General features: G+C 33.8%; 1 protein-coding gene across 14 annotated transcripts in view; it reads left to right on the plus strand.

Moving 5' to 3' along the window:
• Nucleotides 1–26,638, plus strand: part of CCDC91 (coiled-coil domain containing 91) — a 438,752-nt gene that overhangs the window by 185,038 nt on the left and 227,076 nt on the right. For 10 of the 14 annotated variants that reach the window (XM_088798604.1, XM_088798607.1, XM_088798614.1 and 7 more), the window contains 2 exons: nucleotides 19,710–19,752; nucleotides 22,970–23,048. In XM_088798604.1, coding sequence (XP_088654730.1) covers nucleotides 19,710–19,752; nucleotides 22,970–23,048 — 122 coding nt within the window. Of the gene's footprint in view, nucleotides 1–19,709; nucleotides 19,753–22,969; nucleotides 23,049–26,282; nucleotides 26,335–26,638 lie in introns of those variants that run through there. The other 4 variants (XM_088798615.1, XM_088798617.1, XM_019737217.3 and 1 more) reach the window with 1 other exon arrangement.

The raw sequence follows: 26,638 nt of genomic DNA on the forward strand, positions 1-26,638 counted from the left end.
TCATTTCTTCACAGATTTCACTTATTTATTCAACAAATTATGAATGGAATGTATAGTCTGTGCTGGGCACTCACTGTTCTAGGTGTTGGAGATACAGCAGTGAGTACTAAAAAGAAATATAAAGTCCTAAGTGGTATACAGAGAAGTAAAATAAGGTGATGTGACAGTGATTAAGTGGCTGCCTAAGAAAGACTTTGTCCAGAGGGGACATTAAAGCAGAGATTGGAATCACAAGAAATAGCCAGTCATGAAAATGTCAGGAATAGCTCAGGCAAAATTTCTAAAGTGGGACTGAACTTGCATGCTGAGGAAGCTAAGATGAGGCAGTTGGATTCCGAACTCACTGGATTAGGAGAGTTTTGCAATCAGAAAAAAAAAGGGGGGGCTTTCCCTTTTCTTTCTCTGGTTGGAAACATCACAAGTAAAGATTGATTGACCCAGCTGGAGTCAGTTTCCTATCCTTAGGTCTAATTATTATGTCTGAGACATGTGTTATTTTATTTAACTCAGCTTGGGTTAATTGCCTACCCTCATGGCTAGAAGTTTGGAAAGAAGGGTGTTGGCCTGGCAAAATTAAGAGATGGCACTTACCATAGGCTTTGTGGATCAAGAGTGTTTCATTTTGTTAGCTAAGAGTTCCGTTTTACATACTTGAAGATACCTATTGTTTCTTATCTTAGTTGACTTTTTAATCTAGGCTAAACTTTTGTAGTGTTTTCAATTTCTCTTCATTCTTCTATTAAATAAATCTTTAATAGCATGTAGTACTTTAACATTGCATGGTATTGGTGAGGGTGGAAAGAGAAGATGGATGTCTCAGGGCATCCTATGAATATATCCATTCCATTCCCTGAATAGTTGTTAATGTGTAAAGATATATGTCATCTGGGGACTCTCGGAACTTCATTTCCTAAAGCAGGGAAATTGGCCAGTGTACTTTAGAAAGCGTTTCTTAAGTTGAAAACAAAAGGGGTTTCCATATGTCTCTGCATAACTGAAAATACTTTGTTAACCCATACAGTTTCATCTTCTAGATATTCTGAGTAGCATTTTTGAGTGTTATTTTTGCTGATTGGTTTTTGGTGGTATTAAAACCTTTGATGTCATATGGTAGTGAGGGTTGCATATTTGAATTCTGTATAACAATAAATAGACATAATATTAACTCATATAGATATCACTATGATGACTAAACTGGGTACTAGATTTTGATTCTGAAATGATGCAGTTACAGCATATCAGTAATATGTGATGCTAAGTGACAATCTTACTTCATCACATGGAATAGGTGCCTATAACGAAACATGAGCTAATTTTCATAAAGAATTGAATATGAGGTACACTGTTAGTAATCTGTGCAATGACTGTAGTATTTGATATCATGTTCTTTTTAAGAAATTTCTTTTTAAGAAATCGTGCCTTATTTATTCAATTTACAGTGCTTGAGCTAGGTTAGGTTTGATTCCTAATCTAGAAAGGACTCTTTCTTACATTAGAGTTCCAAGGTGAGCTTTGTGTGTTTGAGTACTTAATTTAGATGTTGAAATGTTGTATATTATGGATACTAGAGGCTTTAAAAATTTCCCAAGAAATAAAGCTCTATGGTGAACTACTTTGCTTTACTATTATTACAGAATTTTTTAACAACGCATTTCTGTGTTGTAATTTTGGGTTTTGTACATGTGGGTTGTGAGAAATAAACTGGAAATCTTGTCTCTGTGGGTTGGAATCTGGTGTGGCTTCCAATGGCAAACAAAATATTTCAGCTTGTGTGTGCCAGGTAAAATTTTAAATGGGCTTTCCATAGGGTAGAAACTTCTAAAGCCAAATAATGTAAAGTGATTTTATAGTTGCAGACAGACTACTGTTGACTTACATTTGGTTTTGTTAACTTAGTGGGAAATCAGTAGCCAATTAAGCAAACAACTAAAGAAATATCTTTGTACATTCTTAGTACAGCTTGTTCCTGTTCACTTTGTCACAAGTTTTTTGGGGAAGAGTTCTGAGATGACTTGCCAAGACTTGATGTCCTAACAGTGTTGTTAGTTTTATTTTCTTTATGCTTTTTAAATAGCAGGTGTATTTCAAGATCTAGAATATCTTAATTTGTTTAAAGGACTTCCCCTAGAAGAATTGAAATGAGTAATTTAAAATTTTTAATTGTATAATACTTAAATGAAGATATGTGTGTGTTTTCTTTCTTTTTTTAAAATTTATTTGAGAATTTTAGGAAGGAACGTTGTAGTACTATTAGGGTGGCCAAATTTAGAAAGCTCTAGGTGAATTTATTGTCTTTCAGCTTGCATTATTCTTATTTATATGACTGGCTGGAGATGTCACTTGTAATTTGAGGTCTACATCTGGTTTTATGTTAAGCGAATCTGATCCAGACCCAGCTATCTTCAATGGTGATTTTCCCAGCTGTAAATTCGGAACTTGGCATTGCAAACGTGTGGTTTTGTGTAAGTAGAATTCAGATTGTGATGTTTTCTGTCACTTCATAATTCTAATTTTAGAGTTTCAGATTTTAAAGCAGAGTAATTCACTCCAGAAAAGTCTGAAATCTGTGATTTTCCACACATTGCCAGGAACATTGATGGTCAATGGTTAGAATCATATTGAATATCCTTTATTAGAAATATGGTGGAGCCTTTTACTTACCCACTCGTAGAATTATAATCATGACTTTTCTATTTTTTATTTACAAAACTACAGGAGACCCTTTGTATTTGCATTCTTAAATTTCTTGGAAACACAGAGATATTTATGGAATTTTCCTGCATTGGTAATAAAAAGGGAAGACTGGGGAATAAGGCTAGAGCATGAACCACTTACTGCTTTTTGCCTTACTTAAAAAATTTCACCTTTCAAAATATTGGTCTGAATTGCACAGGGTTTCATTTGAACATTGCAGTTCCCACTAAGTCTTTTCTTGTAGCTATTATCTACTTGTGTAATACCATCTATTAGTTTATAACTGCCTTGAGGGAGGAGATTACTATATATTCATCTTTATATTTTGTTATGTTTAGTTCCTCACATAATAACTTACAGTAAATATAATAGGTTGGTTGAATTCAATTGTATTGACTTGAATCAGAGGGGAAGAATTAGGCAGATGGAAAAACAGGGCTAACCTGAGGAAAGCTAAGTCTTGTAGTCTTTCTAGGTAGCTTGTTGTTTTAGTTTGAGTAATCAAGAATGGTGATACTTTATTCACCTTTAAAACCCTTATGATTGACTAGTCAGAAATTGTAGGGTATCCTTGTTTTGTTATCAACTAGCAATTCACTTTTCAATAAGCTGCTCTGTATAATAATCCTGGTGGTTAAAAAATTCCATTATTTTGTTTCAGGCAATAATACCTATAAATTAATTTCTAGACTAATAATCTTTAGTTCTTTCCCCCCACCCTCCACATTAAAAAAAATTAATATGTAATCTGCATATACTGAAATGTACAGATTGGAGGTATATAGTTTGTTGAGTGCTGATAAATATGAACTGCGTAACTATACTCCAATCAAGATACAAAACATTTGCATTTCCCTAGAAAGTTCTTTAGTTCTGCTTGCAGTCAGTCTCTCTCCATACCCACCACTTTATCCCTTTCCCTGATCTACTCTTCTACTTTCTATTACACAGATTAGTTTTATCCGTTCTTGAACTTCATATAACTGGAATTATACGGTATGTGCTCTTTGTGACTGGCTTACTTTGCTCAATGTAATGGTTTTGATTTTTTTTTTTATTATAAATACTATCTCAGTTTTTTTTGAGACATATGAGGCATGATAAAAAACTATGGTGAATATTTAAATTAAAAAAATGTATTACAGTAAAAGACACATTGCTGTTAATCCCCCTTAAAATAGTCCTACTTGCTTCAAACACATCCCATCGTTCTTGCCACTTTCTGAAGCATTTCTGGAAATCCTCTTTCTTGAGTGTCTTTAGTTGCGCTGTTGTGGCTGCCTCGATGTCCTGAATCGATTTGAAATGTTTATCTTTCATGGTCATTTTGACTTTGGGGAAGATAATACAGAGAGTTCCTGTATACCCCAGACCCATTTTCCTAATTATTAACATTTTACATTAATATGATACATTTGTCACAATTCATGAAGCAATATTAATAATAGATAATTGTTAACTAAAGTCCATAATTTATTCAAATTTCCGTAGCTTTTACCTATTCTTCTTTTGTTCTAGAATCCTGTCCATGATACCATGTTACATTTACTGGTTATGTCTCCTTAGTCTCCTCTTGGCTATGATGGTTTCTTAAATTTTGATTGTTTTTGTTGACATTGATAGTTTTGAAGAGTATTGGTCAGATATTTTGTAGATTGTCATTCAATTGGGATTTGTCTGAAATTTTTCTCATGATTAGACTGGAATTATGGGTTTTGGGGGGATGACCATAGTGCTATTTTCATCACTTCATATTAAGGATACATACTGTCAATCTGACTTACCACTGTTGATGTTGAACCTTAATCATCTGGCTGAAGTAGTGTTTGTCAGATATTTCCGCTATAAAATTATTCTCTTTCCTTTCTTTCCATACTGTTCTTTAAAGAATGTGGAATTGGGAGACTTAAGATTATTGTTCTTACACACTTTTAGTTGATGTATATTTTGCTTCACTAAAAACAAAAACAAAAAAAAACACAGAAGCAAAAAAAGAAAAATGTGGAGTTACACTCTATTTCCTTGATGGTGGGGTAACTACATAAACTATTTGAAATTTTTCTACATGGAAGATGTGTCTATTTCTTATTTATTTATTCAGGCATTTATTTATATCAGTATTGACTTCAAGGATATTTGTTTTATACTTTGAGTTACAATCTAATACTACTCTTTTTGTTACTCAAATTGGGCAAGCTTTGACCAATGGGAGCTCTTCCAGTTGGCTTTCTTTGACTTATCCTTATCACTTTGTGGTGTGTGTGTGTGTGTGTGTGTGTGTGTGTGTGTGTGTGTGTGTGTGTGTTTTAGTACTTACTTTCTGACACCATAAGATTCTCCACTCTCATCTTTATGTTTTCTGTTTCAGTTCAGGAGAATGAGGTTGGATTATTTAGTAAATAGTTCTGGCACATCTGGCTATTGATTTTGAGGGAAATAAAATTGGATCCCTATCTTATACAATAGACTAAATTCCATATAGAAAGACTTAATAATAATAAAAAAAAGCACTCAATGTAGGTGATTACATATGTGTATTCTTGGGGTACAGGAGACCTACACCATCATTATAAATTACAATCTATAAAGAAAGGAAGATATATTTGACTGTATGAAGCTTAACTTTTGAATGAGGAAATATGCTATACAAATAGTGAGTTTGTTAAAAATATTTGCAATGAAGAAGAAGGACAAAGTTGATATCTGGTATATGAAATAACTGCTTAGATTTTGACAAAAAGGGAGCAAACAGCAGTATAAGAAAATGAGCAAAGGATTTGAAGAAGCAAATCCAAATGGCCAGTAACATATAAACTATTCAAACTCACTAGTAGAAAACGTGAATTAGAGTAACAATGTAATATAACTTGATATCAAACTGTCTCCTATACCCCTACACTTCATGAAAACAAAATAAAAAAAAATCAGAAAAGAAAGGAAAAAAGGACCAGTACTAATCTTTTGCTTGCAGAGACCTAAGGGAAAAAGTTATTTTTATATTTTTTTGGTAGAAAGGTGGTTTAATGGAGCCATTCAGGATTGGGAGAAGGGAGAATGGGGAATTATTGTGTAATGGGTACAGAGTTTCAGTTTTGCAACATGAAAAGAGTTCTGGAGATGGAAGGTGGTGATTGCATAACAGTATGGATGTACTTAATACCACTGAACTATACACTTAAAAACGGTTAAAATGGTAATTTTGTTATATTTATTTTGCCACAATAAAAAATAATGACAATACTGTTAGCAACTATATGCCAACTATTTTTTTAAACTTCAGAAGAAATAGACACATTTTTAGAAAACTATTACTTAACAAAAACTGGGGGAGAAATTAAAAGTCTGATTCATCCTATAATTATAAGAAATTCAATCTTCCCACAAAGAAAACAACAGGCTCCGATGATTTGCTAAGCAAGTTTCTACCCAAATTTTAAGAAACAGTTTATTCCAATCTGATGCAATCTCTTAATTAATAGAAAAAGGACATTTTCCCAGCTAGTTCTGAAAGTACTACATAACCCTAATATCTAAAATAGATACATTACAGAAAATGAAAATTACAGATGTATTTCACTCATGAATGTATATGTAGAAATGTGAAACAAGATATTAGCAAATTGTAACCAACATTGTAAAACAAGACAAACACTATTACCAAGTTGGGTTTATTTCAGGTATGCAAGGATGGTTTACTTATATGATCCATAAATGTAAATGATGACATTAAAAGACTAAAAGAGAAACATAATATTATCATTTCAATAGTTACCAAAAAAAGCATTTTATAATCCAGGTAAATTCATAATATGGATGCCTAGTAAATTAGGAAAAGGAGAATGTTCTTTAACCTGTTGGGATGCTTAAAAAAACAAACAACCCACCAATAATCAATGGTTAGCATACATCTTTTACAATAGGAAAATACTAAAATCATTACCTTTAAAAACAGGAATGATATAGGCATGGTTGTTATCACCCATTTTAGTTATTGTTACTATATAACAAATCATCCCAAACTTAATGGAATAAATCAACTATTTTTTTATGCTTTTGGAGGATCAGGAACTGGGACAGTTTGTTACTGTTCCACCTTTTCTAATGCCTCACTGGGATGTCTTGAACACTGGAGGTGACTTGATGACCATGGGCTGGGATCATCTGGAAGTATCTTCATTCATATATCTGGCGATTTGATTCCAGCTGCTGCCTGGGAACGCAGGCAATCAGTTGGAAACCTTACATGTGGCTTCTCCAGGTGGCTTCACTAAGTGGGCTTGTTTGGCTTTTCTCACATCGTGGCAACAAGGTTACAAGTACAAGCAATACAAGAGTACAAGGCAGAAGTGCATTACATTTTTATGACCTAGGTGGGGAGTCACACAGTGTTAATTCTGCTGTACTTGTTGTGGAAGTCATAATGTAAAGTCCCCATACAGGTTCAAGGGGAGAGATCAGAGACTGCAATTCATTGGGAGGAATACAGTGATGCATTATTAGAATGTGTGGTTGGGCAATATTTTTGATACTATCTTTGAAAAATATAATCACCATATTTCCTCTTCTACGTAGCATTGTATTGGAGGGCATAGCCAGTGCTTTAAGAGAAGAAAAGGGAATTAAATGTATAAGAATTGGAAAGGGAGAAATAAAACTGTTGTTATCTGGAGGCAATATGATAATTTCCATACAAAATAAAAAGATTATAGATGAGTTATAAGACATAGGAGTTTAGCAAAGGTGAATGGATGTAAGATTAATATACAGAAGTCAATTGCATTGTTATACAATAGCAACAAATAACTAGAAAATGTAATTTAAAAGAAGACATTAAAATAGTATTATAGAATATTAGCATCTAGGAATAAACGTAGCAGGATATATGCAAGATTTCTTTAGGGAAATTGTGAGACTTTATTAATAGGCAATAAAAAAAAGACTGAACCATGGTGTGTATCTTAGTCATAACATATATCATGTTTGTGGACAGGATGGCTCAAAATATCATAAAGGTTTCATTTTTACTGAAATAGTTGTATAGCCAGAAACAGATCCACACGTTTATAGAACTTTGGTATATGAGTAAGATGGCATTATCAGATTAGTAAGAAAAGAAGTTAGAATTCAGTAAATGAAATTGGAAAAAATCCATATTGACAAAAAAAAAAGATTGGATCTCTACCTCTACTGTATACAAAAATTAAACTGCAGATGGGTTAAGTATTAGGTTGGTGCAAAAGTAATTGCGGTTTAAAAGTTTAAAAATAATTGCAAAAACCGCAGTTACCTTTGCACCAATCTAATACTTAAAATGTCAAAACTAAAGTTTTAACTTTTTTTTTTCTGTAGAAAGTATTGGTGTATGTCTTTGAAACCTAGGAATAGGGCAGGATTTTAAAAATAAGACTAAAAACTGGTAAATTATTATGAACGAATTAGATTGATATAATTAACATTAAATTAACAACATTTGTTCATCAAAAGCTACCTAAAGTAAGTGAGTAGACGGGGTATAAACTAGAGGATGTTTACAATGTACACAGCTGACAATAATTAATATCAAGAATATTAAAAAAATCATACAAGTCTAAAAGCGCAGACAACACAGTAGAAAAATAACGAGAGATAAAAATAGGTGTTTCACAAAAGAGGGACCATATGTGATTAATCATATGAAGAGATTTAAATTTCATTAATGATTGGGAAAATCCAATTCAGTACACAGTGAGATACCACTTAAAACCGAGTTGTGGAAAGCATGAAGATTCACAGTCCTTTTATACATTGCTTTTGCAAGTACAATTTGTAGAACCATTTTGGAAAATAGTTTTTCATTATCCTGTGAAGTTAAACATAGACAAACCTTACAACCCAGTGATTTTACTTGTCGGCATATACCTAAGAGAAATTCTGTGTAAAAGTGCATATGTTGGAGAATGTTCAGAGCAGTTCTGTTCTCAAAATATTGTAAACTAACCAAATGTCTTTTGATAGGAAAATGATTGAATAAACTGGTGTATTATAGTCAAAAGAATGAATGGTAGCTAAAATAATATTTGCAACATTATTTTATGTGCAAATTGAAGCCCCCAAATTTATACATCATGGAATATTGTTTAAAAGTAGCTAAAATAAAAATAATACGCTTTTTGGTAGTAGAGGTAAATGAAACTTCATTAATTTGAAAGCAAGGGAATGATGAAAAATTCAGGATTGTGAATCTAGGGAGAAACAGGGAGGCATTATATGTAATTTATTGTTAGGATCTTCAGTTTTCGGCTGAGTGGTGGGTTTCCATATGTATGCTAATTTTATTGAACAAACAAACAAACAAACAATCAGATGCCTTGGAAGTGGAGTATGACTGGTAAGGGTGCTATGTAGCTAGAATAAAGTGAGTCAGGTGATTTACAGATGAAGTCAGGGAGGACTTGGGGGCCTCCAATTATGTCTAATAGAAGAGTAAACAACTTTTCAACAAGGGTTTAAAGCTGTCTGTGATTAAAGTATTTGAACACTGAGATATTGAGTTTATGATTTCACTCTTGTGTACTCAAGAATTTTGTGCTTGTTGTACCATAATAGCCATGTTCTAGATAGATTAGATTATTAGATATGTCTGTCCAGGTAAATGAGACTTCACTATAAATAGAAAAGAATATGGATTAAAGCATAAAAAGCCATGAGGTTATGAAACACTATTATTTTAAATTGGTGATCATCTGCACTTTATGATGTCAACACTGGTTTTACTGTGTTGTTATCTAACACTTTTTTCTATTGTTTGTTGTATAGAGTGCCTTAATATTGGCTATAATTATAGGCTTTTCAGAGGACATATTTTTACTTTTCATCATTAGTGCCAATGCAATTCACAACTTTGTCTTCATGCTTATTTTGCTGACATGCCAGACTCCAAAGCTTGTTTCCCATAGAGACATGGATTTGTTATTATTGTTTTGAAAGATTTGGAGTGGAGATTGATGTGATGATAGTTTTAGAGTTTAGAGCTCTTTATGAAGAAGAAAGGCATTTGATTTTAGTCATAGAATAATATACTTAGAGGATTTTATAAGGCAATGTCTTATAAGTCATCTTATCAACCTGTTCATTTTATGTATGAAGAAACTGGTAAAGGAGGTGTGGTGCTTTGGTCAGAGTCATGTTCAGATCCAAATCCCTGTATGATTGCAGGGTATGGATGTGCTAGAGATGAAGATGGTAGCAGTAATCAGGTTACAAAGGTCCATAAATTTGTGTTAAGAATTTTGACTTAATGCATAAGATGATGAACAGCTATTGAAAGGTTTTAAATAGATGGGTATTTAGAAGGATCACTTGGGTAGCAGAGTGGAGAGAGGAGTAGAAAGCAAACTAGAAGCAGAGAACGATTTTAGAGGCTGATGCTATAATCCAGAAGAAGGTAACGGTGGCCTTAACTAGGGTGAAGGTATTAGGGATTGAGTGGAGTAGATGGAGTCTAGAGGTATTTAGGACATAGGATTTGCTGATTGATTGGACGTAGGGAGTGGGAGAGAGAAAAAGGAAGGAGACAAAGGTGACTCCAGGTTTTTGTCTTGGCCAACTATGTTGTAGATGGTAGTACCAATCACTGGGCAAAGGAATCCCAGAGGAAGAGTAAATTTGAGGTTCATGGGAGGTATCTTGAGATCAGTTCTGGTTGTATTGAATTTGAATTGCCTGTTAGATTGAAAGAAAAACTATTCAGTTGTCTGTTGGGACCTGTAGCTTTTTCTCTTGGAAAGAAGTATAAGGAGATGGATCTGAACTCAAGATTCCTTAGCGTATGTTTGTAAATGAATACAAAGGCGAGATTGAGGTAGTCCAAGGAGTGTATTTGAGGTGAGATAACAAGAAGGGCTAGGATGAAGTGCTTAGGACACCAACGTTTAAAGAGTAGGTAGAAGATCCTGCAAGGGAGCTTCGGAAGAAGAAGACAGAAATAGGAGGAAAGAGGAAAGAAGTATGGTTGTCTTGCAAACTACGAGGTGAGAGTGTTTTGAGAAGGAAAGACTGGTCAAATGCTGTTAGTGTTCAAATAAGACAAGGAATTGAAAGTGTCTCTTTCATTTAGTGACAAGGAGGTAATTGGTTGCAGGCTTGGGCTGTAAGAATAGAGCATTTATGAAGTTGAGTTGTGAAAGGAAGAGGGCTGTGGTTGGAGAAGAATGTATAGTTGAGATGGTTTTGCTTTTGTTTTTGTTTTGTTTCATTTTTATTTTTTAATTTAAAAATTTATTCTTCAATTTTTATTAAATTCATTGGGGTGACATTGGTTAGTAAAATTGTATAGGTTTCAAGTGTACCATTCTTTTTTTTCTCTTCTTTTTAATTAAAGTTTAATGGGGTGTCAAGTGCACCATTCTATAATACATCATTTTTAACATGTAAGACCTGGAGCTGTTTCAGTGTTAATAGGAAGGAGCCAAATAAGAGGAGAAAGTTGAATATTTAAGAGAGGGAACAATTGAGAGAGCCAGGTCTCTGAGAGCACAGATGAAGGAATTAGCTTTAAGTAAGAGAGAGATCCCTCTTTCTTTGTGAGAAGAATAATGTGGAATAGCTGAGTACAGATGCTGGTAACTACCCAGTGTGCCAAAAAATGTATACACATTTTAAGAAGTGAAAATATTATTAAAATTATAATACTCAATATATTGCTATAACAAAAGATGAATACAAGTCATGTTTGACTTCTGCAGTTACAAGAGGTGCTCAAAGTGGTTACCATCAGTGTCCAGAAACTTCTGATTACGGCGAAGTACTGCTTGAGCAACGTTGACCAAAGTGTCCACATGTATACATTTTTTTGGCACCCCCGGTATATAGTGTTGGTAGAAAGTTAAGGGACTGCTCTTAAAATGCCTTCTATTTTTTCTGTTAGCTGGAGGCTTGGTAATGTCCTTTGATTACTGATAGGAATAGAAAGGTGGGAAGTCTGGGGAGAGTTGAGAATCTTTATAGTTTTCTGGAGAATGAAAGTCTTAACTAGAAAAAAGTGGGTGTGGTAGGCAGCACTATGAATCCAGTTGAAAATGGGAAACAGATTTTTACAGTGAATTCTCTGATAGTTCTCAGCAAAAGACAGGTAATTGTATATTGTTGGTGTTTCTTGGGGGGAGCCATTATCAGTTGCCTGGTAGCCACTCCAGATTCTGAATTAATTGAAAAATAGAAACAAGAGTCATAGGAATTAGAAGAGTGACTCTATTGTTAAAGGTTTAATGTAAATGTGGTTTGGACAGAGGCCGAAATGAAGTCTCCCACAAGTTCTCTACTGAACTAAATTCACTCATCCAGTCACAGGCTAAAACACATCTCCATGCTAAGAAAATGAAGTTTTTCTCTCGTAAGATTCTCTGATGAGAGCTGGACTAGCAGAAGAATGTATGTGCACACAGTTCCCAGTGAGGACTCCGAGGAGCTTGTACTGTGCGTGCACGCTAACCTCTATGTATTAATCTCACCGCACAGAGAACCTATGGCTATCCTGCTCTCACCATTATTATTTTTCTCTTGGAAGGAAGTATAAGGTAGAGAAAGTGACTATAGTTATTTCCTCAATCTAGTTTCTTTCTACCCAGAGAAGGCCTGTGTTCTCTTTTAGAGTGCAAGAAGAGGTGATATACCATGTTTCCCGGAAAATAAGACTGGGTCTTATATTAATTTTTGGTCCAAAATACGCTTTAGGGCTTATGTACAGGAGATGTCATCCTGAAAAATTGTGCTACGGCTTATTTTCCGGTTAGGTCTTATTTGGGGGGGAAGATGATATCAACCCCCGTCATTCATTGAGGGTTGAGATTTTGCCAGATAGGAAAAGTGCAGTTCCTACAGTGAGCATGTTTAGTTGACAACAGGATAGCCATATAAAAATAGTCATTATTTTGTTGGGAACATATAACTGGCCCCAGTGAGATGGTTAATTCTGGAAAATTTGGGCATAGCATTAAGATTATGAGAGTGAATACATTCTGTGAAGGAGATGATAATAAGATAAGACCAGAGGTTCATCAGCTGTGGGAAAGATTTCCATTAAGGAGTTGGAGGTGGTAGAAGAATTAGCCAGAGGTTGGGAAAGTTTATAAGGGTTTTGGAGAGTCTTAAGTGCTTTGTTTTTTTTGTTTTGTTTTGTTTTGTTTTTTGTTCTTATCTGCTGGGACATACAAATTTTCTCAGTGAAGACTGGTAAAGACAAAAAGCTTAACTGATAGCACAGGTGGAGATTATATAAAGGAAATTGTTTAGTTATTAGAATTATTAGTGCTATATGATCATTTATGAATAGAATGTTTTTCAGGAAGCAAATATATATCTCAGTTATTTTTAAGGTGTCATAATATTTTGCCATTGGCAGTAGTATTTATCGTATAGCAATAGTTCTTTAATTCAGCTTCATATAGAAAGTTTCAAAATTATCATTAGCCCCAATAGTTGGATCTCAAGAGAGTGGAGAGTAGCACTGCAGTTTCTTTTAAGATAAGGGCCTTCAAGCTGATGCCTTAATATGGGTGCAGTTGTTTTAGTGCTAGTAACTTGGTCTTCTACTGCTCAAGGTCCAATGTGTTTTTCCTGGAAAAATAAGAGGGGAGAGAAGTCATGTGGGAACTATTAGCAACTTATTTGCTTTCATTCAGTCATTTGTTCCAAAAGCATTGATTCAAAAATATTCTTTGAGCCCCAACTATGTGCTGGAAACTGCTCAGTTCAAGGTGCTAGGGAGTTGCAAAAAAGATTAGGGAGTTGGTCCCTACTCTACCTCAGAAGAGCTTATAGAAATTTAATAAACAATTTCTTTGAACAGATAAACCTGAAATTCTGGTCTTACATGATTAGACTCTTGTAGTTAGTTACGTCTTAATGGCTGGTCATTTCTAACCTTAACTAAGGGATGTGTGTGTGTGTGTGTGTGTGTGTGTGTGTGTGTGTGTGTGTGTGTTTGTGTGTGTGTATTTCCTTTGTTCCGCTTCCTCTTACCTATTTATGTTTGTTTGCTCAGGAAAGTCAGAAAAGAATCACTTGTCTATTGCTTCTAGGAAACATGGCATGAAACATGATCAAATGGAAAAATATTGTGATTTTGAGGATGTTGGTTAGCCCGTAGTTTTCCAGATGGGATAGAGATTGAGTTAAATACTAAGTGGACAGTGCTAACAAGTAGGGCACTTTGGAATGATTGAATAATCTGGATGATCTCGGGAGATTCTGGTTTTTGAAGTCAGTTATCTAAGTGTCTTTTTCTCTGATGGGCACTTTTTTTCACTTTGTTTTGAGCAACTTTGATGTCTGAGATGCACTTTTACATTTTGTATAAATACTTGTCATACGGGAAAATGTTATAAAGAATATTAACTTGAAAAATTTTAATTTATTCACTGGTTAATGCTAAGTTAAAGCCTTTAAGCCTTTCATAGTTAGTTTTATAAAAAACAAACAACATTTTTCTAGAGTTTTTTTTTCAATGTATTTTGATGGAACTAATAGGTTGTTGGCTCATTGTGCCATAAAGTTTTCTACAGAATCATTAAAATAAGTTATGTATGCCCGAAGTTTAAAGTTGTAAAAGACTTGATATGACACAGGCCATCTCCTGTACCTCTCTTTTTTCCTAGCCTCTCCTTGCTTTTTAAAGGCAAGATGGTTAGCACATATAACTGATTTATCAGTGTTTACCAGTATATCTCGAAATAACATGTTTATTATGCTACTTCTTGATTTTTCAGTTTCATACCTGTCAGCTTTCCAATATGGAAGATGAGTCTTTAGCTGTCTTTTATGACCCCCTCTACCCCATACCATATTTTTCATCTTTCTCTTACCTTCCCAAAATGGTTATAATTTTGATGCAATTAGTTATTCATTGTTTACATTATTATGACTATTTAAATACTATTCACAGCTGAGAAATATAGTATAAAATGTTTACTTGTTCTGTCTATATGTTTTTCTCTCTGTTTTCATTTGGTTAATTTTCTAATCACTAATTCAACCCTAAATTTTCCCTTTGTTGTTTGAAATTACTCTCATGATGGTAAAACATGAGATAGTCTATTGATTTCATTTATTTGAGTACATCTCCCCGGACCTTTCTGATATGTTCCACTGCAGACTGGTTGCTTTCTATTCTTGCTGCATTGGTATTTTGGGAACTCCACCATTATCCTGAGAGATTTCTTTCCTTTTCACTTTAGTTGGATCTCCTATTTCTTAATCTGATGTCTTCCTTGTGTCTTATTCTCTTGGTTTACTCCATAGCTTTTTAAGAAAGAGTGTTTGGGAAATACATATTTTTTTTTTTTTTGAGATTTTGCAGGTTTGAATATGACTTTATTCCTTCCTCAATTTAATTATTTGTTGGTTTGGCTGATTATATAATTCTATCTTGCAAATCATTTCCCCTCACAATTTTAAAAGCTTTGCTCCATTGTTTTTCACCTTCCAGTAATGTTGTTGTGAATTCTAATACCATTATACATATTCTTTATCCTTTGTATGAAACCTATTTTTTCTCTCTGGAAGTTTGTAGGATCTTCCCTTTGTCACTAGTGTGACTTAATGTGTTTTTTTCCTTTTATTTTCTTGCATACTAGAGGATCCATTACATCTGAAAATCATGTCCTTTGATTTTAGAAAATTTTCTTGAATTATTTTGCTGATGACTTTTTTCCTTTTGTTTTCTCTGTTTTATCTTTGTAGAATTCCTAATAATTAGATATTGCATATTCTAGACCGGATATGGTCATTTTGTTATGGTTTTACTCTATCTATTTCTTTTTCTTTTATATATATATATAATATATATAAAAGGTATACAATTCTGTAATACATCAACTATATATCACATTGTGTTCACCACCCAGAGTCAGTTCTCCTTTCTTCTTTATTTTTTAAAAGAGATTTCTTCCGCTTCATTTTCTACTTGCATTTTTTTCATTTCTGTAATTATCATTTTTATTTTCAAGACCTTAGTCTTGTACACTCCTCCTTCGACCCCACACCCAAATTAGGGCTTCCTGCTCTTAACTTCATGGGTATGTTATCTTCTGTTAACTCTCTGAACGTATTAATTGTAGTTTTTATTTATTTTTTGAGTATTTTCTATCCTATGCAGTCTCTGTTTGTTCCATTATTTCCTTTTTTTTTTTTTTTTTTTTTTGCTTGGTCTTGATTTTTCGTATTAGATATTTGATTCATTGATTGTCTTTGGCAATCTGCTCATATATGAGAGTGAAGCACTAATAATAAAGAAGCAAACATTTACATAATGCTTAGGATATGTCAGATACTATTCTAAGTGCTTCATCTATTTTAACTTATTTAGTCCATTATTATTTATTATTATTGTTATTACTATTATCATCATCTGTTTGACAGATGAGGAAACTGATGTGCAAAATATTTAGTAGCTTGCCCAGTGTAACACAGTTGGTAAGCGGCAGAACTAGAATTTGAGAACAAGTAGCCTGATTCCATTGTATCTTCTTTTAACCTTTGTACTGTCTGCCTCTTACTGAAATCAGGAGTGAATTAGAAATTCTGTGCACATCCAAGTAGTGTTATTTGAGTGAGTTCTTTCTTTGTCTGTCTCAGCGTCTTCCAATCTACCGTCCCTCGGCTTTACCCTGTGCAGGGGATATACCTTCAGTCTTCTGCTGTGATGAGGAACTGTAAGTTGCCCAGTTGTGCAGATTCTGGGAGGGGATCTTGGGAAATATCTGTGACTCTTATTTTGAATCTTGCTTTTACCCAACTTGCAGGGCCTCCCATTTCTTAGCCTTGTGTGGATTTTATGATGTAAATGTAATTGATTCTCATTTTCCCCCGCTGGTAGTTTAAGATTCATCTTCCTTGTATTTGCTTTAAAGACTTTTTCAGTTTGCTCATTCCACATTCTCTTTGACCCTGTGTTTATGAGGCAGCAAATAATCGAAACAAATCTTTGCTATCTTTTAAGAAGAGGCTTTTGCTATCTTTTAAGAAGACTTGAATAAATGGCATGATCTTAATGTGCCATTTAAAAATCTCTGTTAGGTCTGTTGAAATAGATCTCAAATGTCTCCTACCTGAAGCTTTTCATGATGCTCCAACTGGGTTTATCACCTTCTGAAAATCTTTCCTCCCACCGTGGACATATTTTCGTCATTCATAAGGCTCTTTTATATCTCATATTATTGTATTTGTGCCTTTCCCGCACTTGACCATAACTCCTTGAGGACTTTGAGTGATCTTCTATAGTGTTACTTAATAAAAATTTGTTACATTAAATTTTGTCTACATGTTTGTTTTAAATGTTAGCAATATATTAAATACTGAGGATAGTAAAGGAGGGAATTAATATAATTGTGCAACAAAAGAGATTAAATTCAGATATAAAGAAGACGTTTGTTTAACAATTATCAATTGTTAAACCTAGGTATTATGAAATCTTTCAATGTAGATACCTAATTATAACAAAGTATACATTTGTTCTCCTTCCAGGACACAGAAGAAAGAACTACATGCTCTGTCAACTTTTTTTGCTCATGTTCAGAATTCTGTAACTTAGATGACATATATTTGGTGTTGCTATTATATTTCTAGTGTAATGAGATATGATGTTAAGTATTAGAAATATTCTAATTGTTTATAAATGCACTTTAGATAAACTAATGTTTTAAATGTATTAGAGAGGCTAATTCCATAAAGAAGCCTACACCTGTAATATTTCCTTTTAAAAATTAATTTTTAGTGTTTGTATTTTGTAAAATTGATTTTTACAAATCAGTGCTGTAACTTTCTTTTCTTCCTGATCTTTAAAATGTTTAGAAGGAAACAGAAACTGTTTCAGGACTTAAAATTAAGTTATTCAGAGAAAGGTTATTGCTTTAAATAATGTTTATATTTCTAGTACTGTATTTTAAGAAACTCAAGACACATTTGTCTTTAAAAATGTATGAATATTTCTTTGAAACTAAAGTAGAGCAGGACTGTCATCTGCATTTTAATATGTAAAAGTTGCTGAAGTATGGAAAACATCAGTGGTCACTAATAAGTTCTTTTGTAGAGCTAAATCAGTACTTAGGAAACTGATGGTTTTTGGTTCATTATGCAAACAAAGCTAAAATGATTGTTAGGCATGAATATTTGTTTTTGTTTTCAAATTTTCTGGCACCTTGCAAATAATTTATTGGGATATGACTTATGAAAACACATAGAAGCATTACTCTAAAAATTCCATTCTTTTAAAACCATATTATTTGGGTACAGTGTTCATAGATGCTAAAAATATTTTTTAATTGTCTCCTGAGATTTGCGGGATACATGTGGAAAAGACAAACTTGGTGTTTATAGTTTAACTTGGTTAATTCTCAGTATCCATATCACTCTTCTTTCCTAATTTCTTCATGAAAAAATGTAATCACATACAGATTTCTATTCACTTGCAACACAAAATTAATGTGAATTCCGTTTCAAACTAACCACCATCAAAAGTTTTTGAAAGTCTGGTTTATATTTTTAAGTGCAGTATGTGGATGACTTGCTTAGTTTTGATTTTTGGAGAAGTACATCTTTAAAAAATTTTTCAACAGATTTTTAAGATGTGGGTAATGGTGACAATACTGGTGTCATATGCTGGTTAATTTAATGCCCTTATTTTTTATAATGTATTTTTTTCTACATAAATTTCTTTTAGTGTTATTACCTACTGAGTTTCTGTGAAAATAAATTTTATTTGCTTATTAAAGCAAAACAATCATTGAGATTGTTTTCTACTATTTATTTTTCTTTATTTTTGAAGGCATTAGTATTAATTTCAGTGAGAAGGCAAAGCACGGCTATCAATGACTACTGCCTTATCACTTAAAGCAAAATGCCTTTAGAATTGTTGCTTAACATGAGGTTTTATTTGTTTAGCTGTTTTATTTGTTTATTTATTTATTTATTTTTTAAAGTTGGAGAAGATTGTTTTCCTGTAATCAAGTCTATCTTGTATTACTGAATCATGGAAATTGTTATTAATATCTGGATATGTTCACTTTTGAAATATAAAGAAGGAAATCAGTTATTATTCACCAGAGTATCACTTATAGCTACTGATTCACAATTTATCGTGAACTGATTTTTCATTTTAGTGTATACTCCCTATTACTTGTTTTACTTTTCCAGGTTTTTTCAGTTCTTTCCTGGTTTGTTAGATAAGTGTTTTTTCTTTTTCTTCTTAAAGCCCAGGTTCTCAGGATTTTCTCTTTTTATTTTTATGACATATGTTTAGGGCAAAATAAAGCATGTGTTGTCCTATTGCTTGTGTCTCTTACATACTTTAAAGGTAAAGAGGAGAGGAATTCTGGATATTCGCTTGTGTTTTTCTCTTCCCTGGTTTCTCATGCATACATGACTTGATTTATCTTGATCAGTCTAGTAACTTGCTCCACATTTTTCCAAAAGTGCAAAGCAGTTTCAGCTAAAAATACACATATCAAAATGCTCCAGAAGTTGTGGCCACAGCTCAAAAATGCTGATCAATTTTGAAAATCTAAATCAACCTCGGCCATGAAACCAAGGGAAGAACCTTTGTGGTGGGGCACAGATTTCCAAAAATTCACCACAGTCCTGTTCTTAGCTGGAGTTTGTGCTGATGTTGCCAGACAACTGAGGAATAGATGCAAAAAGCAGGAAGCATTATTGAATTGAGCCCTAGCGCCAATTTGGGAAAAGCAAATTAAAATGTAAAAGAATATTTTTCCACTCCTGGCGTCTCAACATAAAATGGCAAAATACATGGTTGCTGAAAAGTCACAGAAATTGCTAATTTTGCCAGAATGGCTAATTTTGCCAACAAAAATCAGTCTTTTTGAGTTAAAAATGTATACACACATGGTTAAAAAAGTTTTTTTTAAAAATCCAAATAAAATTGTTTTAATTTATAAATCAAAATGTATATACATTTGAGTCAGATTGTTTTGACATAAATGACTGTGTGTGGGCTTGTTTCAATTTCTTCTGTTATTTTTCAGGTGTAATTGAAGAATGGATGATGATGATTTTGGTGGTTTTGAGGTATGTGCTATTATTTACCTTATTTTGCTTATGTAATTGTTTTAACTTTTTTATAATGGAGTATACTATTTTGAAAATGTATTATTTATCATTGGCGTTCTTGATCTTTTTCGGATCATTTTCAATGTAACTGGGATAAAAAATGAAATCAAGGAAAATTAAAATATATCCTCTCTGAGAGTCAAACTGATTTCTTATTATTGAACATTTGGTCATGCCCATAGGAATGGTTTAAATTAAGGTAATTAAGTGCTACTAGTGGAAGCACTAAAGAGGTTTTAAAAATTGTCAGCAGATGATTTTGTTGGGATTCATGTCAATTAGGAAATACTTCAGAGATGAGAGATGAGTATTGAAGCTCTGTCATATATTTTCTTGTTTACACCTGTAATGAGTTCATTTAGTCTGTGAACTGCATAGCCTTTTGGTGGCTTATAGAGCTAATTAGTATGTTTGTGTTGTTAGATTATTCTCTCAGGTTTGAGTTGGATATTTTGTAAGTGGAAATTGTTAGCTGAAGAAGCCCTGCCTTTTCCTTAATCCTTTTCAGTGAGTGTTCATTTTATTGAAATATTTTGTAACCCTGTTATTTTTACGGAGCCAGTATAGTCTTGCAGGAAAATCTCTGGATTAGGAGTCAGGATGCCTGAGCTCAAATCCTGTAACTACCATCAAGTGATTTTTTAGTAAGATTTTAATTTAGTTTGGAATTTGGTAAAAGGACAGTGTTAAAAATAGAGAGTGTAATTAATGATATTAATAGGAGATATAAGATATTATGTGTATATTCAGTGTTCTGAATAGTATCAAGAATGGTATGACTTTTTTTTTTTTAGGTTAGGATAATTTCCTCTTCTGTTGATCTTTAATTCTGTCAATATGGACATATTTAGAATATTACACCCATTTTCTGCATTTCATCTAAAATTGTTTTTTGTTGAGCACATTTGTACTTTTTCTATATTTCCTTTTATATTTTGGGTTTTGTTGGGTGATTGAATCTTGTTTATGTTACTGAAGTATAACATTTAAAATTTTGTTAAAATTCCTTCTATTTTTGAGGAAAGTATATGTTTCAGATATAATGTTAGTTTGTTATTTAGAAGTTGTCAGTGATTTGAAGATTAAAACTTAGTATGTGAGGTGTGATAAAAAATATGGTGAATGTTTAAATAAAAAAATTTGTTACAGTAAAAGACATATTGCCATTAATCCCCTTCAAAATACTCCCCCTCACTTCATCTTTTTTTAAATTTATTGGGGTGACAATTGTTAGTAATATTACATAGATTTCAGGTGTACAATTCTGTATTATATCATCTATAAATCCCACTGTGTGTTCACCACCCAGAGTCAGTTCTCCTTCCATCACCATATATTTGATCCTCCCCCTCACTTCGAACACACTTATCCCATCATTCTTGCCACTTTCTGAAGCAGTTCTGGAAGTTCTCTTCTGTGAGTGTCTTTAGTTGCGTTGTCATCTCTGCCTCGATGTCCTGAATCATTTTGATTTTGGTGAAGAGCCAGAAGTCTTACGGTGCCATATTCAGTGAATAAGGTGGATGAGGACACATCCTAATGTTTTCATTTGACAGAAATTGCTGTATGCCAGAAGGGATGTGTAACACGGAGCGCTGTCATGATGGAGGATGATTTATGGCTCACTTCTAAAACATACCTTCTCTTAACTGTAGCTCACACCTGACAGACTGCACTGAACCAGTTGTAACTTGTCCCTCACTGTTACTAAGGTTCATTGCACCGCTTCCTGTATTAAAGATCCCTGCTTTTCTATTGGATGACAAATTCAGCAGTATTCACCATATTTGTTTATCACAACGGAAAGGCTCTAGTTACATATCACATCTGCTATGGCAGTTTCTGTCAAATAAAAACATTATGGTGTGTCCTCATCCACCTTATTCACCATATCTGGCATCGGGCGACTTCTGACTCTTCCCCAAAGTCAAAATGACCATGAAAGGTAAATGTTTTGAATCGATTCAGAACATTGAGGCAGCCAGAACAGTGCAACTAAAGACACTCATGAAGAGGACTTCCAGAATTGCTTCAGAAAGTGGCAAAAATGATGGGATGAGTGTGTTCGAAGTGAGGGGGAGTATTTTGAGGGAGATTAATGGCAATGTGTCTTTTACTGTAATAATTTTTTTTTAAATTTAAACATTTGCCGTATTATTTGATCATGCCTTGTATTCTCCTTTATTTAAATCTTGCTTGATTTATTATAGTAGGAAAAAAATGAATAAGTAGTGTTCCATAGAGTAACAATTACACTTCAATGTTATAGTCAGTGGATCTATTACTTTCAGTATTACAGAGGTACAATGTTAACTAAGCATTCCACTTTAATGGTGGTTATTAGCTTTGTCTCTTTCCATATGCTGTTGTAGAAATATGGAAGGTCTCTGTCCTTGGTTATATAAACCATGTTCATTTTTCATAGTTTGTACAGAGTAGCTACTGTTTTCTATGCCACTTAGTTCCTGTGACAGATTTCCCCAACTTCTTTTTGGCTGACAGCTCAATGCAGAATCTGAATTGAAATTATAGTTTTTTTTCAGTGATAAAATTACTGTGACCTGCACATGTAAGAGACAGAAAACTCTGCATTCTAACCCAATCTCATCATTAAGTAATTGTTCCATAGTTTAAAAAATGTTTAATAGGAGGGCTTGTTGATTTAAAATGTCAGCATTAGGAATTCTCCTGATGTTGAATACTAGTAAATCCGGCTGGTAGATTACTCAAGAATATGGATGAATTCTGTTGATTTAAATTGATCTCTAATTAGGTCTTATGCTAATTAATGAAAAAGATTTGGTCTCTAGAATTTTAAATAAAAAGGATCTGTTTTTTAATCTACATGGGTAAATGTGGTAAGTTAGCTTAGGATATTTAGATATAAAGTTCACAAGTGATTAAGGATATATAGAGTAAAAATTTCATGGTGGGAGATACATTTGAGTTAGGAAGGAAAATTTTTACTTAAAATAATAGAGCATGAGTACCGAGGGTGATGAGGAATGATGGGGGTGGTAGCAATGAAGATTGAGAAGCAATTAAGTGTTAAGAGGGAATATGAAAATATGTGTTGTATTCCAAAGAATATGCTTGTAGAAATGGGAAGTTTGATTAATTAAAGAGCATTTCTGCTTTTCAAATCTTCTAAAAGAATGATGCCTTTGTTTTCTAGGCTGCAGAGATTTTTGATGGTGAAAGTGGTGAAACCCAAACTACATCTCCTGCTATTCCATGGGCTGCTTTTCCTGCAGGTACTGGTATACCGTAACTACGAATTTTTCTTTCTTATTTAACATTTAGGCCCTTTTTTGAAAGCCTCTTTGTACCTTTGCAGTTGACCTTCTTTGATCTGAAAAATACAATGAAAAATGATAAAATCTAGGTGTTTTTCATAACAGATTATGAATTGCATAACAAATTCTGCAATAGTGGCTTGAGGCATGAATGATTCAAAAATGAGATCATGAACATTGAATAAAATTAAAGTACAATTTACATTTCCTAATTTGTCTTAGTTTTAGGAAGGTGAGGTGCAAATAATTTTTTTAGGTTGGCCAGATCATTAATTAAAATCTCCTTCTTATATTCTATAACTATTCCCAAATAATTTATCTCTACCAATATTTAAATTTAGAAGTTTTTTGCAGGAAGTTCATTTGAAAATTAAAATTAAAATTAAAAATTAAAATTAAAACATCCAAAAAATTAAATACAAAAATAAATTCCATTATTGAGAGATAGTTTGGGAAGACCTAATGTTCAGTATTAATATAATTCGTATCTAAATAGTATTTTGAGTTTTCCAGACTTTTTGTTCTGCCAAATCATTGTAAAGTCAGAAATAGAAGATGAAGTCAGAAGTCTTAAATTATGAGAGGTATTCATCCTACAAATATTTTTTCCTGTGCTTATTATACATTAGTCACTGAGGGGTATGTCCTTTACTTTAAGGGAAGATAGTGCATGTGTATTTGTGATTTGGGGAGAATGATGATTTTGTCATCCATTTGTTTAGTAAATGTTCTCCATGCGTGATATGAGCCAAGTACTATCATTAAAGCTGCATTTATATTGTTGATCTTGGCTTTGAAGGATGCGTGTGATTTTCGTAGGCAGAGATGGGAGAATGGGGAGGGATTTGGAGGAAATAAAGTAAACAGAACAAAGGTATGCATAAATGTGGGAAATAAGATGGCATAGTTAGGAGGCTCATTCTTATTCAAGGGCATTATATATGTTTCCTTTGCCTGGAATTTTCCACCTTGCTTTTTACCTCCACTCTCTCTGACTCCCTTACCGTACTACCTCCTATTTGTTTTATGTGTTGTTTCTTGCTTTAATATTTCTTTTTCTGGGAAACTTCCCAGAGAACCGTCTCATGTCTACGTGCACCTATTTTTGGACTTTCATGTTATACTGTAAATTTTGTGGCATTAGGCACTATTGTTAGGTGATATTGTTATGTCTTAAATGCCGAGCATAGTGCCTAGCTTATATTTAGCTCTCAGTAAATATGTCTAGAAAGAATAATCAAAGAAAAAAAAAGAAAGAATAAATGAATGACTGAATGAAGAAGTAACTGAATGGATGACTAGACTAGGGTGGCAATGGAAATTAATAGGAAATTTTGGGATAATGACATTTATATAATGATTTAGGATTTACAGTATGCTGTCACATATTTGTTTAGTGTAAAGTACGTAGCGCAACTATACTATTCCTGTTGCACTGGTGACGAAAAGATGGTTTATAAAAGTTGTAGAGTTTGATACAGATAAACATGTTTAGGATGAAATCTAGTCTTTCAAATTCTATCTCAGTTCTTTTTCAGTAACTGTTTTTTGAAAAAAGCATCAGCAGGGACTGTCTTACTGACTGGATGTAATGGTGAAGGAAGAGTCAAAATTGATTTTTGAGGTTTCAAGCCTTGGTTCTGAAAGAATGGTATTACTGTGAACAGAAAGAGAATTTAAAAGAGCTTGTGTGGGACAGCATGAGGCCTTAACAGATTTGTCTTAGACATGGGTACTTCAGGTACCCAGAGTTCAGGAGAAAGGTCAGGGCTGGAATTCTCGGTTTGGGAGTTTTTCCATTGATATGATAGTTGTAGTTGTAGGCGATTCCTAGGTGAAACAGCATGTAGAGAGAATAGGGTAAGTAGAGAAATTGGGTTGTCCATAGATAGGGAACAGGAGAAAGAAAAAGAGAAGATTTGAGAGATAAGGACAGGATGTGCTAGCACTGCAACACAGACCTCAGTAGGAAATGTCAAAGCAAGTATGGTTGATTGTGTCAGAGGCTGTAGAGGGGTCAGTGAGATACGAGACTAAGAGAAAGCCCATAGACAGTTATCAGTGGCTTTTTTAAGGAAATAGTTTCAGTACATTGGAAGTTTGTTGCATCCAGTGCAACACGGGCAGTGGGAGAACGAGAAGGGTTAAGAAAGAAACAGAAATCAAGAAAGTTTCGAAACAGGGGCCAAGGGTCTCACAGCCTCAAAGGACTGAGAGCCCCGAATCGGGCCACCTTGTGGCTTTTATTGATGCACATACAAGGAAGTAGCATTGTTTTTACTACATCTGTGAGTCTCATACACCATACCAGAAAACTGGTTTAAACCAATCACCCTTGCCTGTCGAAAGTCCCATGATGTATAAATAATTATTGTTTGGACCTCCCGAGGGGACAAAACCTTTATGTTGAAAACTTACTGAGATGGAAAACTGATGTTATCACATCCCAAGCAGGTTGTGGGAAGGAATCCAGCCACAGATGCAGAAGCTCTTCTTAGACGGGGGGAGGTGGGCGTCTATGCCCACCTCTGTCAACCCCGTGAATTCTCCTGGTGGTCCCCACACTACTGTGCCTGTCTTAGGTCGTTCCTTTCTTGAGGAATCTTACCCGTCCTTGTCTAGCCAGCCATCCTTTGGGGCCAAACAAGGAGACGGCATAAAGGTGAAGCAATGTCCCTAAAAGGAATAGTCTCACAGACTCTTCTTTCTTTTTAGGGGTAGGTACGAGGGGACAGACAGGCATGCTGCTGTGTGACAACAAAAGTTGAAGCCAAATTGCACTTCTTTACTTTGTGTGAAAGCAGGAACTGGGTCTGTTTTTCTGTTTTCCTATAATTATTGTGGCAGTGGGTTAAATAATTGTGTATCTAATTTCTGTTCTCCAGGAGTGGGTATTATATGTATTCTCTCTCCCTCTTTATACATACATATACATATATGCATATGTGTGTATATTTGTGTGTATATATGTGTATGTACATATATATGTAGTATACATATACATATATACATATGTATATATGTAGGTGTAGTCCTTAAAGCCTAATGAAATGAACATTAAAGAACAATACCTGTAGTGTACACACACACACACACACACACACACACACACACACACACACACGTCACTCCTTTACTCCCTTAAAAAAAAAAATTAGATCTGAAGAAAGTCTTTTTTCTGAATTTCCTTAGTGACCTAAAGAAGTGGAGGAAAACAGAACCTGGCCAAGAGCTGAAGTTACAGGTACAGTAGGTGTTTGTTCAGCCAAAGCAATCTTTCTCCTTTGTTAAAGATATTTGTCTCCTGGTGACTGCTGGAGAAGTCACTCTCTTATTCAGGTGTCTGGAAGTTGTTGAGAGGAGGTGATGCGAACAACTAATTAGCATATCAATTTCATTATTTTCATGCTAACGACCTGAGAAGATAGGAACCTTTCAGCAATCTAAAGCAGGTTCTTTTTAGTTTCAGAAAAGACTAATATTCTCCTTTTGTCTGTTTCTCCATCTATACCCTAGCTGTCTGTAATCTATATAAAAACTATTTTGAA

The sequence above is a fragment of the Rhinolophus sinicus genome, chromosome 1, assembly GCF_057876585.1.
Source record: "Rhinolophus sinicus isolate RSI-liver-muscle chromosome 1, RSI-T2T, whole genome shotgun sequence".
NCBI classification, from domain to species: Eukaryota; Metazoa; Chordata; class Mammalia; order Chiroptera; family Rhinolophidae; genus Rhinolophus; species Rhinolophus sinicus.